At 44.7% G+C, this 19,972-nt stretch overlaps 1 protein-coding gene across 4 annotated transcripts in view; it reads left to right on the forward strand.

Annotated features, from left to right (window-relative positions):
• Positions 1-19,972, forward strand: part of HMGCR (3-hydroxy-3-methylglutaryl-CoA reductase) — a 145,594-nt gene that overhangs the window by 108,268 nt on the left and 17,354 nt on the right. For all 4 annotated transcript variants that reach the window (XR_004537928.1, XM_033929298.1, XM_033929296.1 and 1 more), the window contains exon 16: positions 13,992-14,162. Coding sequence is in view for 3 of the 4 variants with exons in the window: in XM_033929298.1 (XP_033785189.1) it covers positions 13,992-14,162 (171 nt within the window). In the remaining variant the exon portion in view is untranslated. The remainder of the gene's footprint in view (positions 1-13,991; positions 14,163-19,972) is intronic.

The raw sequence follows: 19,972 nt of genomic DNA on the forward strand, positions 1-19,972 counted from the left end.
GCCTGGGGGCGGCTCATCCAATCGACTCCTGCCCCCAGTGCGCTACTTTCCAGAACCGGGCCCTCCGTCGAAGAAAAGCCCGCATGGCGGATCTTTTCGCCCCGGACCAACCCTCTACCTCGGCCTCGAGGTCGGCCTCGGCCCCGGCCTTGACCTCGGCCCCGAATACCTCGGCATCGCCCCGAGACCCGAATCCGAAGCCCTCGGGACAGCAGAAAGCCTCGGCTCCGGGTAAGTCCCCTCTTCCCTCTTCAGGTTCCTTAACATCGAAGAAGCCAACCTCGGGGACACCGTCGACGCATGGCGGAAGCCCCATGCTTACAGCCCCGGCTAAGCCCTCCAAGCCTTCGGGCCGTGCCTCCACCACACGGGAATACTCTGATACGAGGTCGCCCCCGGTGGAGTGCACCGAGGCAGTGGACATGCCTTCGATGCTGTCCGTGCCCGTCTTCCAGGACCTACTCCGAGCGATGATCTCGTTGGAGCTGTCCGCTACAATGGCCCAGTTACAACCGGCCTCGACTTCGACCCCACAGGTGCCAGACCAGCCTGAGCCTCGCGTCGAGCAACCTCGGGGAAAAGTGCGCAAGCTTCGCCGCATCCCATCCTCCTCGGACTCCTCACCGAGGCGCCCGAGACGCTCTCCCTCCGCAGACCGCCGCGGGGTAAAACGTCGTGCTAAAACGACAGAAACCTCGAACCGCCGTACCTCCAAGAAGGCCTGAGGTTCACCAACTCTACGAGGCCGTTCGCCTACACCTCGTACGGGACCGCTGAGGGTGACAGAGCTATCACTCTCCAACCCACGCATCCTCCAAACTCCCCCTCGGACCGGGGCGCCGATCCGAGGGTTCGGGCTTTCACCGAGGGAGTCCGGGTCGAGGTCACCGATTCGACATCGATCGGTACCCCGAACCCCGGCATCGTCTCCGAGGGGCTCCTCGAGACGCCGAAGATCGACGACCCCGGAACACTTTCACAGTGCTTCCCCGGTCTCGGAGCATGGATCGGAGCAGGAACCTCGATACTCGAGGGAAGCCTCCTCTTCCTTCTCCACCCGACGGAGGTCTCGTTCACCGACACCGCACGGGGCCTCGGGAACATCCCGCCCATCTTTCTCTCGCTTTGTCCAGGACATGGGCCACGCATTGAATTTAGACCTCCAATCCGACTCCAGATACTCTAAAGAGTACCTAGCGGAACTGGATATGCCATCACTGCCCAGAGAGTCCCTTCGCTTACCACCTAACCCGGTACTCCAACAGGCTCTCTTCAGGAATCTGGAGACCCCCTATATGGTCACAGCCGTGCCTTCCAAAATGGAGGCCAAGTACCGTACAGTACCCTTCCCGGGATTTGAACAACCACAGTTTTCCCACCAGTTGCTGTTGGTAGAATCCTCCTTAAAAAAGGCTCACCCCTCCCGGGTCTCGGCGGCGGTCCCCCCAGGCCGAGAAGGCCGAACACTGGACAAGTTCGGCAGGAGACTATATCAAAATGCGATGATGGCCTCTAGGGTGCAAAGTTACACTTTCACCTTCACATCCTACCTCAAACACCTCATTGGACTACTGAGAGCCTTTGAGACTGACCTACCGGCCCCCCGCCAAGGAGCGTTTAGTCTGCTTTTAGAGTCCCTCTCCAACCTACGCCTCCATCTATTCCACGCGGCCTACGATGGCTTCGAACTCTCCTCCAGAGAGGCAGCCTTTGCTATCGCCATGCGCCGACTAGCTTGGCTGCGCCTGGTCGACATGGACCCCAACTTACAGGACCGGTTGGCTAACCTCCCCTGCGTGGGAAAAGAACTGTTCGATGACACTATCGAGGCGGCTACAAAACGCCTCTCCGAACACGAACGCTCGTTTGCCTCCCTCATCCGGCAAAAGCCAAAACCACCCGCGTCCAGGCCGTTCAGGGCCCCTCCGTGCCGCTACCCACAAAAGTCCACTCCTGCCTTCTCGAGGCCTCCACCCAGGCGCCCGCAAGCCCACCATCGGGCTCTGCCCAAGTCCCAACCGCCTGCGACTAACAAACCATCCCCGTCCTTTTGACGGAATACGCGGAAGGGGGAGGGCCCCCTCCGCCATAGTCCCAGACCCCCTACCCATCGGGGGTCGCCTCAAAGCGTTCTACCCGCGCTGGGAACAAGTCACGTCGGACGCATGGGTCCTTGGCGTGATCTCATCAGGATACTCTCTCAACTTTCGGGCCATCCCTCCAGACAACCCTCCAAGGAATTGCACTCCCAACCGGACGCAGCTAATCCTACTCCTCTCTGAAGCTCGAGACCTGCTTCGCCTGAGAGCAGTGGAGGAGGTTCCCCCCGACCAACTCCCGCTACTTCCTGATACCGAAAAAAACGGGAGACCTACGCCCAATTCTAGACTTGAGACGCCTCAACAAATTCCTGGTACGGGAAAAATTTCGGATGCTTTCCCTACCGACCCTCTACCCCCTGATCGACGAGGGCGACTAGCTCTGCTCCCTCGATCTGAAGGAGGCGTACACACATGTCCCAGTGCACCCCGCTCACCGCAAGTTCTTGCGTTTTCAGGTAGGGGACTGGCACCTACAATACCGTGTCCTCCCCTTCGGCCTAGCATCATCACCTCGGGTCTTCACCAAGTGCCTCGTGGTGGTCGCAGCTACCTTACGCTCCCAGGGCCTTCAGGTATTCCCCTACCTGGACGACTGGCTGATCAAAGCCCCGTCCAGGGAAGGGGTTATCTCAGCGACCCAACAGACTATTATCTACCTACAGAGTCTGGGGTTCGAGATAAACTTCCCGAAATCCCAACTATGCCCCTCGCAGTCCCTACAGTTCATCGGGGCCACGCTGGACACGGTTCGCCTCCGCTCCTTCCTCCCCCCTCCACGCCTAGAGGCGTTAGCAAGTCTGAGTCGAAGGATCTCCCTGCTGACCTCGGTATCAGCTCGACAGATGATGACTCTCCTGGGCCACATGGCCTCCACCGTCCATGTCACACCCTTCGCCCGCCTCCATCTGAGAATCCCTCAATGGACCCTGGCCTCTCAATGGCGTCAAGACCGGGACCCGATCGACCGTCCCGTGACAGTGACTCCTTCCTTGCAACGATCGCTCCGCTGGTGGGCCAACTCTTCTCATCCGAACCGACAACCAGGTAGCAATGTACTACGTAAACAAACAAGGAGGAACAGGGTCTTGGTCCCTTTGTCGGGAAGCCCTGCGCCTCTGGAAATGGGCAATCTCCAACAACACCTTCCTTCGAGCGGTGTACATACAAGGAGAACAAAACTGTCTGGCGGACAGACTCAGCCGCCTCCTCCAGCCACACGAGTGGTCACTGCACTCTCAGACCCTACGACAGGTGTTCGAAAAGTGGGGGACGCCTCAAATAGATCTGTTTGCATTCCCCTACAATCACAAGCTGCCTCTCTTCTGCTCCCGGATACACTCCCCGGACCGACACGAGGCCGACGCCTTCCTCCTCGACTGGGAGGGAAGGTTTCTGTATGCGTTCCCGCCGTTTCCTCTGATCCTGCGGACGCTGGTCCACCTGAAAAAGGTGAAAGCCACCCTGATCCTGATTGCTCCTCGCTGGCCACGCCAGCCTTGGTTTTCCCTTCTACTTCAACTCAGTGTCAGAGATCCACTACCTCTGCCTCGGTTTCCCTCTCTACTATCACAGGGTTCGCTGTTACATCCCAATCTTCAATCTCTTCATCTGAATGCTTGGTTTCTTTCCCCCTGACTTATCTCCCTGTGTCTCAATCAGTCAAGGAGATACTGGAGGCCTCTAGAAAGACCTCGACGAGAACCTGCTACTCCCAAAAGTGGACCAGATTCTCAGCCTGGTGCTCCTCTCAAAGCCAGGACCCGGTGTCGATCCCCGTCCCTCTGGTCCTTGACTATTTACTTCAATTATCTCACTCTGGCCTAAAGACCAACTCCATTCGAGTACACCTCAGTGCGATTGCGGCTTTCCATCAGCCCCTGGAAGGGAAAGCCCTCTCGCTCCATCCCTTAGTCTCTCCCTTCATGAAGAGTCTTCTGAATGTCCACCCTCCTCTCAAACCTCCTCCAGTGGTTTGGGACCTTAACGTGGTCCTGGCTCAACTAATGAAACCTCCATTTGAGCCCCTAGACAAATGCCATCCAAAATTCCTCACTTGGAAGGTGATTTTCCTGCTTGCGCTCACTTCCGCTCGGCGGGTTAGTGAGCTACAGGCTCTGGTAGCGGACCCACCCTTCACTGTATTCCACCATGACAAGGTGGTACTCCGCACTCATCCAAAGTTCTTGCCTAAAGTAGTGTCTGATTTTCATCTCAATCAGTCCATTGTCTTGCCTGTGTTTTTTCCCAAGCCTCACTCTCACCCCGGAGAAGTGGCGCTCCACACTCTTGACTGCAAGAAAGCGTTGGCCTTTTACCTCCAACGCACTCAGTCACACCGGAAAGTCCCACAACTGTTTTTGTCCTTCGACCCAAACAGGTTAGGTCACCCAGTTTCCAAACGCACCTTGTCCAACTGGTTGGCCGATTGCATCTCCTTTTGCTACGCTCAGGCTGGTCTCGCGCTGCATGGTCGAGTAACGGGACACAAGGTCCGAGCAATGGCAGCCTCCGTAGCATTCCTCAGGTCCACACCTATTGAGGAAATCTGCAAGGCTGCCACGTGGTCTTCGGTTCATACTTTCACCTCCCACTACTGTCTGGACTCACTGTCCAGGAGCGATGGCCGGTTCGGCCAATCGGTTTTGCGAAATCTATTTGCTTAAATTGCCAACTTCCCTCCATCCCTTTTCAATTAGCTTGGAGGTCACCCACATGTGAGAATATCATGCCTGCTTGTCCTGGGATAAAGCACAGTTACTTACCGTAACAGGTGTTATCCAGGGACAGCAGGCATATATTCTCACAACCCGCCCACCTCCCCGAGGTTGGCTTCTTTGCTAGTTAAGTGAACTGGAGACCACGAGGGGATACGCCTCCTAGTGGAGCAGGAAGGCACGCATGCGTGGAGCAGCAGAGCAAACTTAAATCTTCAATCAAGTTTGCTTGAAAATGCTTCCGCATCGGGGCTCCGTAGATGACGTCACCCACCCACATGTGAGAATATATGCCTGCTGTCCCTGGATAACACCTGTTATGGTAAGTAACTGTGCTTTCTGTACCGCTAATGATCTTTCCATTCTATATATGTGACATACTGAGTTCCACCAAAAATTAAAATTAAGTTTACTATGATCTTTCCAATTATTAGTAATATGTTGGATGGCAACTCCAGTCATAATCATTAAAAGTTTATTATTACACGATGATATCTGACTCTCTTTTCTCATAGACATTCCAAATATCACAGTATCATAAGATAACGCTACATGGTTTTCCAATAAACAATTTATTTGATCCCAGATTGAGTTCCAAAAGGCTAAAATATGGGGATAGTAAAACAAAAGATGATTCAAAGTCCCTACATCTAGATTACAATGCCAGCATCTATTAGACAAAGAACTATTTAATTTTTGTAATCTAACTGGGGTCCAAAAAGCTCTGTGTAACAAAAAAAACCAAATTTGTCTCATAGACGCTGACATTGTACATCTCATTCTCCAAGACCAAATTTGTGGCCATTGAGAAGCTGAAATCTGATTCTTAATCTCAATGCTCCAAATACCCCTAAGACCATTTTTAGGTTTTCTTTTAACCAAATCACTAATTCGACCAAGTGACATCCTACTATCAGCAGCTGCACTGGCTACCAACGGAAGCCCGAGTAAGGTTTAAATTTGCCTGCCTCTGCTTCAAGGTACTATACGGCCTGACCCCTAAGTACATAACGGACCTTTTCGCATTTTCTAATAACAAATTCAAGAGAAACACACCCCCAAAACTCATTTCCCCTCCACTTAGAGGCTGCAAAATGAAAAAACACAACGAACATCTTCTCTCTCACCAAGCAGTCCTATGGGGCAAAGACCTAGACCAACTGCTTTCGCCCACTACATACAGGGAATTCAGGAAACGCCTAAAAACATACCTGTTCCAGAAATACCTAAACAATTGACCCGCTCTCCCTCTCCCTCCCCCCTCCCTATTCCACCTGATCTTACAGCACTGTTATAAATATAATCTGTTATCTTCATCTTATCGTAACTTTACGTTGCTATTTATCCCCAACAGGTCCTGTCGGACATTACCTACTAAAATGTACATATTACATTTTCGCTCAGCAAATTGTATTTCTATACCATTGCCTCCTGAGGTCTCTGTATTTCCTCTGAATATCTACTTATTGTATTTTGCTGAATGTCCAGCACTCTTGATTGTAAACCGCCTAGAAGTCGCAAGATTGTGGTGGTATAGAAGAATAAAGTTATTATTATTATTATTAATAGTTTTATACCACTGTGCGGCCTGGTGACCCAGAAAGTCCGCCTGAAAACATAGAAATTCCATACTAAACTGAGTATTAAGAGTGCTCCTGGAGCAAGATTAAATATAAATAATAACATTTCAGAAAGATTTAACTTAATAGGAAAATGGGAATATTCTATACAACAAGAATTGTTAAAACTCAAAGGTAAATACAATGAAATATCATCAAAAATGATAAGGAAAGATTTATTTTCTCAGCAGGCATTGTATTATGGAAACTCAAATAAGTCGGGAAGAATACTGGCAAATTATCTAAAAGTGAAAAAAAAGAAAACAAAAATAATTGCTATAAAAGATGAAAATGGTGAAACACTTACACAAATTGAACCAATCTTAAAACAATTTCTAAAATTCTATAAATCTCTTTATTCTTCCGAGACTTATTTAAATAAAGAAAAGGAAGGTTTAGAATTCTTGAAACTATTAGAGGGTCCAAAAGTTCCTGAACATATAAAACGAAGTATGGAAGAACCAATATCACTAAAAGAATTAGAAACAGCTTTGAAATCCCTTAGAGTTGGATCCGCTCCAGGTGGTGATGGTTATACAGTGGAATTTTATAAAACATTTCAAAACTCTTTATTACCCTATTTATTAAATCTTTTTCAATATCAACTTAATAAAGGTTGTACAAATGGCACTATGGCAGAATCATTAACAATAGTTTTGCCAAAGCCAAATAAAGATCCCACTTTGGTATCGAACTATAGACCAATTTCTTTAATAAATGTAGATGGAAAATTATTAGCAAAAATCCTTGCGTTAAGATTGGCTAAAGCTCTCCCACATATTATAAGTATGTCTCAAACAGGATTTGTTGCTCAAAGACATTCATCTCATAACACTAGATTAGCATTTCATATGTTATACTTAACAAAGAAAATGAATGAGCCCACTTTTGCTGTTTCTTTAGATGCAGAAAAGGCTTTTGATAGAATAGAATGGACATTTATGTATCAAGCAATGGAATGGTTTGGTATAGGTCCTGGATTCACACAAATGATACAAACATTATATAGCTCCCCTTCTGCTAGATTATACATTAATAATACGTTTTCAGAAAAATTTAATCTACAAAGAGGAGTTAGACAAGGTTGTCCTTTGTCTCCTTTACTGTTTGATATAGTTTTAGAACCCTTAATATTAGCAATCCAACAAGTAAAGGAGATACAAGGTATAACTCATTCAGATAAAGAATACAAAATATCAGCTTATGCTGATGATTTACTATTATATTTGAGGAATCCAGAATCTACCATTCCATATTTACTTGAACTAATAGAAAAATTCGGAAAATTTTCAGGATATAAAATAAACTGGAATAAATCAGAAATACTTCCATTAAATATACATTGTAAAAAAAGTTTATTTAATTCATTCTCTTTTGTTTGGAAGGAAGATGCTATTAAATATCTTGGAATTTGGATTACAAAAAATTTAGAAGATACAATGAAAATTAATGAAAAAAATTTATTACAAAAAGTGACAGAGATGTGTGAGCAATGGAACCCTTTACACTTATCTTGGTGGGGAAGAATACAAACTGTTAAAATGATGATATTACCTATAGTCTGTTACCAAATGGGAATGATACCAGTTTTCTTCCAAAATTCTTTTTATAAAAAATTAAATAAGATATTAACAAAATTTATTTGGCTTGGAAAAAACCCAAGAATTGCATTAGTGTCATTGCAAAGACCAATTGCGGAGGGAGGGGTAAATTTTCCCAACTTTTATAGGTATCATCAAGCCTATATTTTACGTCAAGGTATGTATTGGATCCTCCCAGAGCCCACTACAAATATTCCAGATTGGTATTGGCTAGAATGGAGACTTATGTTTCCATTACGTCTTAGTCATGTAGTTAGTATCAAGATGCCAAGGCTATACAAAGAACATAAAATATTCATGGATACATGGAAAACTTTAAGATATATAAGTAATCTAACTCCTATTCCAATTAGTAAATCAACAACTCAAACGATTTGGTTAAACCCCAAGATCAAAATAGGCGGTTTCAAAATAATCTGGAAAAACTGGATGATAGCAGGTATTCGTATTCTAGACGACATAATAAAAAATGGTAAAATGCTGGAGTTTTCACAATTGCAACATAAATTTGATCTTAATAAAACACAATATTTTAGATGGTTGCAATTGAAGCAATCCATTCAGGTAGGGTTCCCTGAATGGAAAAATCTTACTAATTATCATAGCCTGGAATTCTTGTGTTTCCAGATAAATTCAATAGGACATGAAGCTGCACAGTGGTATAAAATAATATCCGGATATATAAATAAAAAACCAAAAAATGGTCTTAGAGACATTTGGAGCATTGAGATAAAACACCAAATTAGTGCATCTCAATGGCCACGACTTTGGTCTTGGAGGTTAAAATGTACGGTGTCAGCATCTATGAGACAAACTTGGTTTTTTCTTTTACATAGAGCTTTATGGACCCCTACACGTTTACATAGAATTGATAGCTCTAAATCTAATAGATGCTGGCACTGTCATGTTGAAATTGGGACATTAGACCATCTTTTATTCTTTTGTCCATTCATATTAACATTCTGGAAATCAATTTGGCCTCAAATAAATAGGATGTTGGAAAACCCAGTAGCCTTGACATATGATACTATATTATTTGGAACAACAATGAGAAAAAAAAGTCAAATAACATCAAATAATAATAAACTTTTGTTTATTTTAACTGAAAAAGCAATACAACAAATTACATTTAATTGGAAAAGACATGACAGATTAAATTACACTTTCTGGTGGAATTCTGTTTGTCATATATATAAAATGGAGCTTACCATAGCAACACAAAAAGGATATATTAATAAATTTCAAAAGATATGGAGACCATTAACAGATTTTTGTAATGAATGATTAACTTTTCCCATGAAAAAAAAAAAAAAAAATATTGATTGGAGGGGAATGGGGTGGGATTTCGTTTTTGATTTTTACACACTATGTCAATATTGAATGAATTTACAAATAAAGTTGTTTTTAAATATTATTGATTGAAAGGGAGGGAGGGAGGGGGGATTATTGCGTTCAAGAGAAATTATATAGATTTAGATTTACTGCATAATATTATAAATTTTATATAAAATTAATTTTCTAAAAAATGTTAAACTTGATGATGATAGGTGTGTTTATCAAGTGTGTATATTTAAGTTTCTAATAAGTTTATATGAAACACTTGTTGTAACAAAAGAAAATGAATAAAGATTATAAAATAAATAAAAAAAAGAATCAGAACATGTCAAAAAAAAAAATAAAAAAAAGAAAGATTTAACTTGTTACGGGGGGTTAGACAAGGTTGTCCTTTATCTCCCTTACTTTTTGATATTGTTCTTGAACCCTTATTAATTGCAATAAATCAAACTAAGGGAATAAAGGGGATCACATTATCAAATTGGGAATATAAATTATCTGCATATGCAGATGATATTCTTTTATATTTGAGAAAACCGGAAGATACCATTCCATGTTTATTAAATTTATTAGATACATTTGGTAAATTTTCTGGATACAAAATAAATTGGGAAAAATCTGAAGTTCTTCCAATCAATGTCCATTTTACCAAAGGATTATTTGATTCATATTCATTTCAATGGAAAGAGGAAGGATTAAAATATTTGGGAATTGTTATTAAAAATACAATTGATGATACAGTAACAGAAAATGAAAAAATTTTATTAAAAAAAATAACAGAAATGTGCGAGCAATGGAATTCTTTACATCTTTCATGGTGGGGGAAGAGTTCAAACAATAAAAATGATGATCTTACCTGTGGTTTGTTATCAAATGAGTATGATTCCGATATTTTTTCAGGGGTCATTTTATAAAAAATTAAATAGTATACTTACAAAATTTGTTTGGTTTGGGAAAAGGCCAAGAATCGCTTTAGCAACATTACAAAAAACGATTTGAGAGGGAGGGGTAAATTTTCCAAATTTTTATAGGTATCATCAAGCCTATATTTTAAGACAGGGTATGTATTGGATCCTCCCAGACCTCATGGAGAATGTACCAGACTGGTTATATTTAGAATGGCGGCTCCTGTTTCCATTATATCCGGAACATCTTATAAGTATAACAATGCCCAAGAGATATAAAGATCACAGAATTTTATTAGATACATGGAAAACATTAAGATTTATTAGTAATATTACAACAGATCCAATAACTAAATCGTTAAATCAATCCATTTGGGTGAACTCCAGGATCAAAATTGGTGGATTCAAAATAGTATGGAAGCAATGGATAATTGCAGGTATACGGTCTTTAAATGATGTTATAGTAAATGGATCCATGCTTAGTTTTTCACAATTGCAACAGAAATTTGGATTGAACATAACACAATATTTTAAATGAATGCAATTGAAGCAAGCCATCCAGGAAGGGTTCCCTGAATGGAAGAATCTTAATACTCAATATAGTTTGCAAATCCTTTGCTTTCAGGCAGATTTTTTGGGACACCAAGCCGCAAAATGGTATAAATTATTATATGGATTTTTAAATTAAAAAAAAAGAACAGGACTTAGGGACATTTGGAGTATTGAGATAGGACAGACAATTTCTGCAACTCAATGGCAAAAATTTTGGTCCTGGAGAATACATACTACAATGTCAGCATCTATGAGTCAAACATGGTTGTTTTTATTACATAGAGTTTTATGGACCCCTACTCGGTTACAAAAAGTAGATAGTTCTAAATCTAATAGATGCTGGCATTGTAAGATAGAAATTGGGACATTAGATCATTTAATCTATTTTTGTCCCTGTATAAATGCTTTTTGGAAAACAATTTGGCCCCAAATTAATATATTATTAGAAAATCATGTTGGACTTACATATGACACAATTTTATTTGGAACAGCAATGAGAACACAGAGTCCAATATCAGCAAATAATAATAAACTTTTATTGATATTAACAGGGGTCGCCATACAACAAATTACTCAAAACTGGAAAGATCATACAAAATTAAATTTCACTTTTTGGTGGAATTCTATTTGCCATATATATAAGATGGAAAAAGCAATAGCGTTACAACATGGTTATATTAAAAAATTTAATAAAATCTGGGGACCATTGGCTCTTTTTTCTAAAGAACAGATATCATAGCACAAGGATAGAACATATAATAGGGGTTAGGGTGGGTACAATATTATAAGAACAGATGATTTATAATTTATTGCAAAGGGGGTCTTTCTATATGTTTGTATTAAAATAAATATTGTTGGATATTCAAGTGTATATTGAAAATTATATGTATTATATATTTATCACTTGATGTAAGAAATTTAAAATGAATAAAGAACTATAAAAAAAAAAGAGTTTTCCTTTCAGGGAACCCTGCCTGAATGGCCTGCTTCAGTTGCAACCAACGAAAACATTGTGATTTATGAAGCCCAAATTTATGTTGCAATTGTGTAAAATCAAGCAGTTTACCATTAGAGATGACATCATTTAAAGTTCTAATTCCTGCAATTATCCAATGCTTCCAGACGACCTTGAAACCGCCAATTTGAATCTTGGAGTTTAGCCATATGGATTGATTAGTTGATTTTTTAATAGGAATAGTTTTTTTTAAAAAATATTTTATTTATAAATTTTTCATTCTTACAATAATTTAATTGTACATAAAGCTTCAATTAATACATGAAAAATTGTGATTACAAATAATTCATCTTATCACATAAAATATAACCCTCCCCTTTTTTCATTTCTTAAATCCATATAATATACATTCCCCTCCCCTCCCCATTCTAATATAATCATTACTAATGTGCTATGAAATCTGATCATTGGAATAACGAGTCAATGGTTCCCAAATTTTCTTAAAATTATGAATATTTCCCTGTTGTAATGCTATTGTTTTTTCCATTTTGTATATATGACATACTGAATTCCACCAAAATGTATAGTTTAATTTGTTATAATCCTTCCAATTTTGAGTTATTTGTTGCATGGCGACCCCTGTCAATATTAATAATAGTTTGTTATTGTTTGCTGAAATTGGACTCTGAGTTCTCATTGCTGTACCAAATAGTATAGTATCATATGAGAGTCCTACATGATTTTCTAGTAATTCATTAATTTGGGGCCAAATTAGTTTCCAAAATGCATTTACACAGGGACAAAAAAAAATTAAGTGGTCTAATGTTCCAACTTCTATTCTGCAATGCCAGCATCTATTAGATCTAGTACTATCTATCTTTTGTAAGCGCGTAGGGGTCCATAAAACTCTATGTAACAAAAACATCCAAGTTTGACTCATAGATGCTGACTTTGTAGATCTTAATCTCCAGGACCAAAATCGTGGCCATTGAGACGCAGAAATTGTCTGACCAATCTCAATACTCCAAATATCCCTAAGTCCAGTTTTCTTTTTTTTATTTAAAAATCCATTTAACAATTTATACCATTTTGCGGCTTGGTGACCCAAGAAATCCGCCTGGAAACATAGAACCTGCATACTATATTGAGTATTAAGCACTTTCCATTCAGGGAACCCTGCCTGAATAGCTTGCTTCAATTGCAACCATTTAAAATATTGTGTTTTATTTAATCCAAATTTATGTTGCAATTGTGAAAAACTAAGCATTGTTCCTTCTGAAATAATATCATTCAATGTTCGTATACCTGCAATTATCCATTGTTTCCAGACGATTTTGTATCCGCCAATCTTGACCCTGGAGTTTACCCAAATTGATTGATTTAATGATTTAGCAATTGGTTCTGGTGATAGATTACTAATATATCTTAATGTCTTCCAAGTATCCAATAGAATTCTGTTATCCTTATATCGTCTTGGCATGTTTATACTAATTAGATGTTCTAAATGTAGTGGGAACAGGAGCCGCCATTCTAGATATAGCCAATCCGGTACATTCTCCATGAGATCTGGGAGGATCCAATACATACCCTGTCTTGGAATATAGGCTTGATGGTACCTATAAAAATTTGGAAAATTTACCCCTCCCTCCACAATTGGTCTTTGTAAAGATACTAAAGCAATTCTGAGTCTTTTCCCAAACCAAACAAGCTTTGTAAGAATATTATTTAACTTTTTATAGAATGACCCCTGAAAAAATATTGGTATCATACTCATTTGATAACAAACCACAGGCAACATCATCATTTTAATTGTTTGGACTCTTCCCCACCAAGAAAGATAGTTGTTAAGTTACTAACAAATCTTAATGTTTTCCAAGTATCCACTAAAATTCTATTAAAATTCTATTTAAGTGGCTGTTTAAACTTAAGAGAGAAAATTAACTGATCTGAAGTAGTTTTGAGTCTGATTCTGATTTTGTTTCTAGAAGAAAAGGCTAGGGCCTGCTGTTTTTTAAGTGCTTTGGTTGCAGGGCTCCAGGTTTCCCTTGTTTTGAGTTTAGCCATAGTACTGAAGGCTGGAAAAGCACTGTAACTGGTTAACAATCAGTGGTGCAGACCAGTAAGAACAAGCAGGCAGAAGTTTTTTATTTCCGATATTAGTTGGCATGTGGGGGTTCATCTTTTCCTTCACCTTCCTCCCTGTAACAGGGCACAGAACATGCACTTGCAAGGATGCAGGAAGAGTTCCCAGAGCTTCAAGTGTTAGCTGTTAGTGGCAACTACTGCACAGATAAAAAAGCTGCTGCTGTCAACTGGATAGAGGGAAGGGGCAAGTCTGTTGTCTGTGAAGCCACAATTCCAGCCAAGGTGGTTAAAGAAGTAAGTGCCTCAATGTATTCAAACTGGCTAGTTAAGTAAGACTAGAATGTCACAGGAAAGGTTTGGGAATAGTTGGTTTGCACTCAATTCTGGCTCCCAAGGAGCTTACAGTTCAATGAAGAAATAGGATCAACAATGAAGTTATGGGTAACACCTTTTTATTACAGTGACAGTGTCTTTGAGCTTTAGAGAGAGGCCTAGATTCACTAACCTCATTTTTTTGGGCGATCTGTGGCCGAGTCTTGCCAGGCGGCCGATTCACAACAGTTCCTGCATTCAAATGATCTGGTTGGAACATGCCCACAAGCACGCCCACAGATTGCTGTTGAGCGATCGCGACGCATGCACCTTCCTTTTCTAGCCCTCACCCTGCATGCTACGTGTCAGCCTGTCACTCCTGGAGCATTAGAAGTTCAGGGAACCTGCCGAAGCAGCCCCAGCCCGGCCTTATGCATCTCCACCTCCTCCGTGTCCCTTCTGCCTTCCTTCCCCTTCTTGCCTCCAGTGCTGTTTTAACTGCAGGAAAGCGGGGCTGCACTGCGGCGCGTTCTGGAACAGAACACGCCATAGGTTAGCCTCGCTTTAAACCCACAGGCTCGCACTGCGGGGAAGGGCGGCAGAGAGCAGTAGAGTCGGGGCGTACTTTTTTTCTCTTGAACCGCGCGCACACAAAGCAGGAGGAGGAAAGAAGAAGCCGCAGCACTTGTGTTTAGCAGGGAGCAAAGGGAAAACTGATCTCGGTGTTTTGTAGAGAACGAGGCGATCAGAGAGGCAGGCTTGCTGCTTGAACACACAAGTGTCACAGAGGTCTCGGTGGGCGACACATTGGCCTCCAGTGACCACAACATGGTATGGTTCAATCTTAGGAAATGTTTCACTAAATCTACCACACTGACCAAGATCCTCAAATTCAAGGACATGGGAGACTTTGTTCACCAGGCGCTACAAGAACAAGCAGAAACCGATAGCGTGGGAGAAATGTGGTCGACTTTGAAAACCACCATACAGGAAGCGACAAACCGCTATGTTAAATTAGTAAGTAAACAACGAAGGAACAATAAGCCGAAGTGGTTCACTACAGAGATCTCGGCCCTTATCAAGGAGAAGAAAAAAGCATTCATCTCTTACAAACAATCAGGGAAACAGGTCTCTAGAGCAGACTACTTGACCAAATCAAAAGCCGTCAAAACGGCAGTCAGGGAGGCTAAGTTTCACATGGAGGAGTCTCTGGCAAAAAACATCAAGAAGGGAGATAAATCCTTCTTCAGGTATATCAGTGATAGAAGAAAAAACTCAGGCGGGATTGTACGTCTTAGGAAACCAGACGGAGACTATGTGGAAAAGGATTCGGAAAAAGCCCAACTATTAAATGAATACTTCAGCTCAGTCTTCACCCGAGAAGCGCCGGGGCTTGGCCCTCATCTACAGACAAGGGTTGACTCAGTTGATCCGTTCAGTAACTTCGAGTTTACGCCCAGCAGTGTCTACAGTGAGCTATCAAGGCTCAAGGTTAACAAGGCAATGGGGCCTGACAACCTACACCCCAGGTTGCTAAGGAAGCTGTGTGATGTCCTGGCGGAGCCACTGTCCAAGCTCTTCAACCTCTCCCTTACCAAAGGCAGCGTTCCGTCGGACTGGAGGACAGCTAACGTCATTCCACTCCACAAGAAAGGCTCCAAGATGGAGACAGCAAACTACAGACCAGTGAGTCTAACATCGATAGTAAGCAAACTAATGGAAACTCTAATAAAACACCAATTGGATAAGATCCTGGATGAGGAGAATCTACGGGATCCCCGTCAACATGGATTTACAAAAGGGAGATCGTGCCAATCCAACTTGATCAGCTTCTTTGACTGGGTGACGGGGAAGCTAGATATTGGGGAGTCCCTGGACATCGTGTATCTGGACTTTAGCAAAGCATTTGATAGCGTACCACACCGCAGGTTGCTGAGCAAGATGAGTTCTATAGGATTAGGTGACACATTGACGAAATGGGTTGGGAACTGGCTTGGAGGTAGGCTTCAAAGGGTGGTGGTGAACGGCACACCCTCTGAAATGACGGAGGTGATCAGTGGAGTGCCACAGGGCTCGGTCTTGGGCCCAATCCTATTCAACATCTTTATAAGGGACTTGGCAGAAGGGCTTAGGGGTAAAATAACATTATTCGCTGATGACGCCAAACTAAGTAATGTAGTGGGCAAATGCACAATAGATGATGTTTCAATACCCGACAACATGATGCACGACCTACTCCTACTGGAGCGCTGGTCTAGGTCCTGGCAACTCAGCTTCAATGCCAAAAAATGCAAAGTTATGCACCTGGGCAGCCAAAATCCATGCAAGACTTACACCCTAAATGGCGAGATCCTAACAAGAACTGAAGCAGAACGTGACCTAGGGGTGATCGTCAGTGAGGACATGAAGGCTGCCAATCAAGTGGAGCAAGCTTCATCCAAAGCAAGACAAGTCATAGGTTGCATACGCAGAGGCTTCGTCAGCCGAAAGCCGGAAGTCATTATGCCATTGTATAGATCCATGGTGAGGCCCCACCTGGAATACTGTGTGCAATTCTGGAGACCGCATTATCGCAAGGATGTGCTGAGACTGGAGTCGATTCAGAGAATGGCCACTCGGATGGTCTCAGGACTCAAGGATCTCCCATACGAGGAACGGTTAAACAAATTGCAGCTATACTCACTCGAGGAGCGCAGAGAGAGGGGGGACATGATCGAGACGTTCAAGTATCTCTCGGGCCGCATAGAGATGGAGGAAGATATCTTCCTCTTCAAGGGTCCCACGACAACAAGAGGGCATCCATGGAAAATTAGGGGAGGGAAACTACGAGCTGACACCAAGAAATTCTTTTTCACAGAAAGGGTGGTTGATCGCTGGAATAGTCTTCCACTACATGTGATCGAGGCCAGCAGCGTGCCTGATTTTAAGGCCAGATGTGATCGTCACGTGGGATCTATTCACAGGGCAAAGGAAGAGGAGGGATCTATTCACAGGGCAATGGTAGGGTAGGGACATTAGGGTGGGCAGACTGGATGGGCCTTGGCCCTTATCTGCCGTCTATTTCTATGTTTCTAAGGCAGACAGGGCAGCAGAGAGCAGTTTTTTCAGGGCTGCAGGGCTGGGATTTCAGTGAGCGATTAGTCCTCAGCAGTCGCTTGGTTTTGTATCGGCCAGCCCAGTCGGTGTGCCTTAAATTCTTTAGTGAATCGAGGCCCTTCCTACTTTGCATGCCATTTCCCCTCATTTGCATGTGCGGATTGGGCGTGGACAGGATTGGCCAGAAGGTTTGTGAATAGGGTCGGGGTCGCAAAGTGGTCAGGACACAATCGGTGTCCTTAGTGAATCTAGCCCAGAGTTCTTCATCAGGTTAGTGAAGAAACCATGCAGTTAACTGGATTTAAATAGTACAAACTCATCTAGGTTTTAGCCTGTCTGCATATGTTAATACAGTTCGGTGACAGGAGATTGGGGATAGGGGAGAATATCAAGAGGTGATGAGATGGTGACACTGACATATCAAAGGCTCTATATCTGATAATGGGTGGGGATAGGGGAGAATATCAAGAGGTGATGAGATGGTGACACTGACATATCAAAGGCTCTATATCTGATAATGGGTGAGCAAGTTAATCTCTATTGAGTCCTGAACAATGAGATAAACTTGCTCCAGGTGACGGTTGCCACAAAAGATCAACTGTGCCCAAACAACCCCCTGCAAATATTTGTCTACAGTCATCTAACAAAAGTGATTCAACTATCTTTCTCGGAATTTTTTCCAGCAGTCAACTACCATTGTCTTTTACCACACTGCTGTTCCCACTATATAATAAGTGTGTTTGTGAGTTTATGCATAGATACTTTGCGATGTATAGGTATCAGTACATTTTACAGAAGAACAAACAGGCATCCATTTCTGAAACATTTGTCTCTGTGCAAACACTTTTCATAGAAGGGACATTGGATCTGGTTTTATCTGCAAACCACCCTTCTTTCTCCCTATAAATGTCATAACTAAACATATATCTGCCATTACCGTATTTTCGCGGATATAACGCGCGCGTTATACGCGATTTTACCTACCGCGCATACCCCTCGCGCGTTATATGCCTGAGCGCGGTATAGAAAAGTTTTTAAACATAGTTCCCACCCCGCCCGACGCCCGATTCACCCCCCAGCAGGACCGCTCGCACCCCCACCCCGAACGACCGCTCGCACGCGCTCCCACCCGCACCCGCATCCACGATCGGAGCAAGAGGGAGCCCAAGCCCTCTTGCCCGGCCGACTCCCCGACGTCCGATACATCCCCCCCCCCCCCCCGAAGGACCGCCGACTTCCCGACAATATCGGGCCAGGAGGGAGCCCAAACCCTCCTGGCCACGGCGACCCCCTAACCCCACCCCGCACTACATTACGGGCAGGAGGGATCCCAGGCCCTCCTGCCCTCGACGCAAACCCCCCTCCCTCCAACGACCGCCCCCCCCAAGAACCTCCGACCGCCGCCCCAGCCGACCCGCGACCCCCCTGGCCGACCCCCACGACCCCCCCACCCCCCTTCCCCGTACCTTTGGAAGTTGGCCGGACAGACGGGAGCCAAACCCGCCTGTCCGGCAGGCAGCCAACGAAGGAATGAGGCCGGATTGGCCCATCCGTCCTAAAGCTCCGCCTACTGGTGGGGCCTAAGGCGCGTGGGCCAATCAGAATAGGCCCTGGAGCCTTAGGTCCCACCTGGGGGCGCGGCCTGAGGCACATGGGCCAAACCCGACCATGTGTCTCAGGCCGCGCCCCCAGGTGGGACCTAAGGCTCCAGGGCCTATTCTGATTGGCCCACGCGCCTTAGGCCCCACCAGTAGGCGGAGCTTTAGGACGGATGGGCCAATCCGGCCTCATTCCTTCGTTGGCTGCCTGCCGGACAGGCGGGTTTGGCTCCCGTCTGTCCGGCCAACTTCCAAAGGTACGGGGAAGGGGGGTGGGGGGGTCGTGGGGGTCGGCCAGGGCGGTCGCGGGTCGGCTGGGGCGGCGGTCGGAGGTTCTTGGGGGGGGGCGGTCGTTGGAGGGAGGGGGGTTTGCGTCGAGGGCAGGAGGGCCTGGGATCCCTCCTGCCCGTAATGTAGTGCGGGGTGGGGTTAGGGGGTCGCCGTGGCCAGGAGGGTTTGGGCTCCCTTCTGGCCCAACTACACAAAGTACGGGGAAGGCGGGTGGGGGTGTCGTGGGGGTCGGCCAGGGGGGTCGCGGGTCGGCTGGGGGACGGGCGGAGGTTCTTGGGTGGGGGGCGGTCGTTGGGGGGAGGGGGTTTGCGTCGAGGGCAGGAGGGCCTGGGATCCCTCCTGCCCGTAATGTAGTGCGGGGTGGGGTTAGGGGGTCGCCGTGGCCAGGAGGGTTTGGGCTCCCTCCTGGCCCGATATTGTTGGGGAGTCGGCGGTCCTTCGGGGTGAGGGTGCGAGTGGTCCTGCCGGGGGGGGGGGATGTATCGGACGTCGGGGGGGGCATCAGGCTTTCAGGATGGGGACAGACCTTCAAGGGGGGACAGGACTTCAAGGGGGGACAGTGCACGGAAAGTCAGGGGGGGTGAACGGAGAGTCGGGACAGCGCACGGAAAGTCAGGGCAGTGCACGGAAGTCAGGGGGGTGAACGGAGAGTCGGGACAGCGCACGGAAAGTCAGGGCGGGCGAAAGGAGCGTCGGGCATCATGCGCGTTATATGCCTGAGCGCGGTATAGAAAAGTTTTGGTACATATCATCGTGATTTCTGCGCGCTATACCCCTGTGCGCGTTTTACACAGGTGCGCGTTATAT

The sequence above is a fragment of the Geotrypetes seraphini genome, chromosome 1, assembly GCF_902459505.1.
Source record: "Geotrypetes seraphini chromosome 1, aGeoSer1.1, whole genome shotgun sequence".
In the NCBI taxonomy this organism is placed as follows: Eukaryota; Metazoa; Chordata; class Amphibia; order Gymnophiona; family Dermophiidae; genus Geotrypetes; species Geotrypetes seraphini.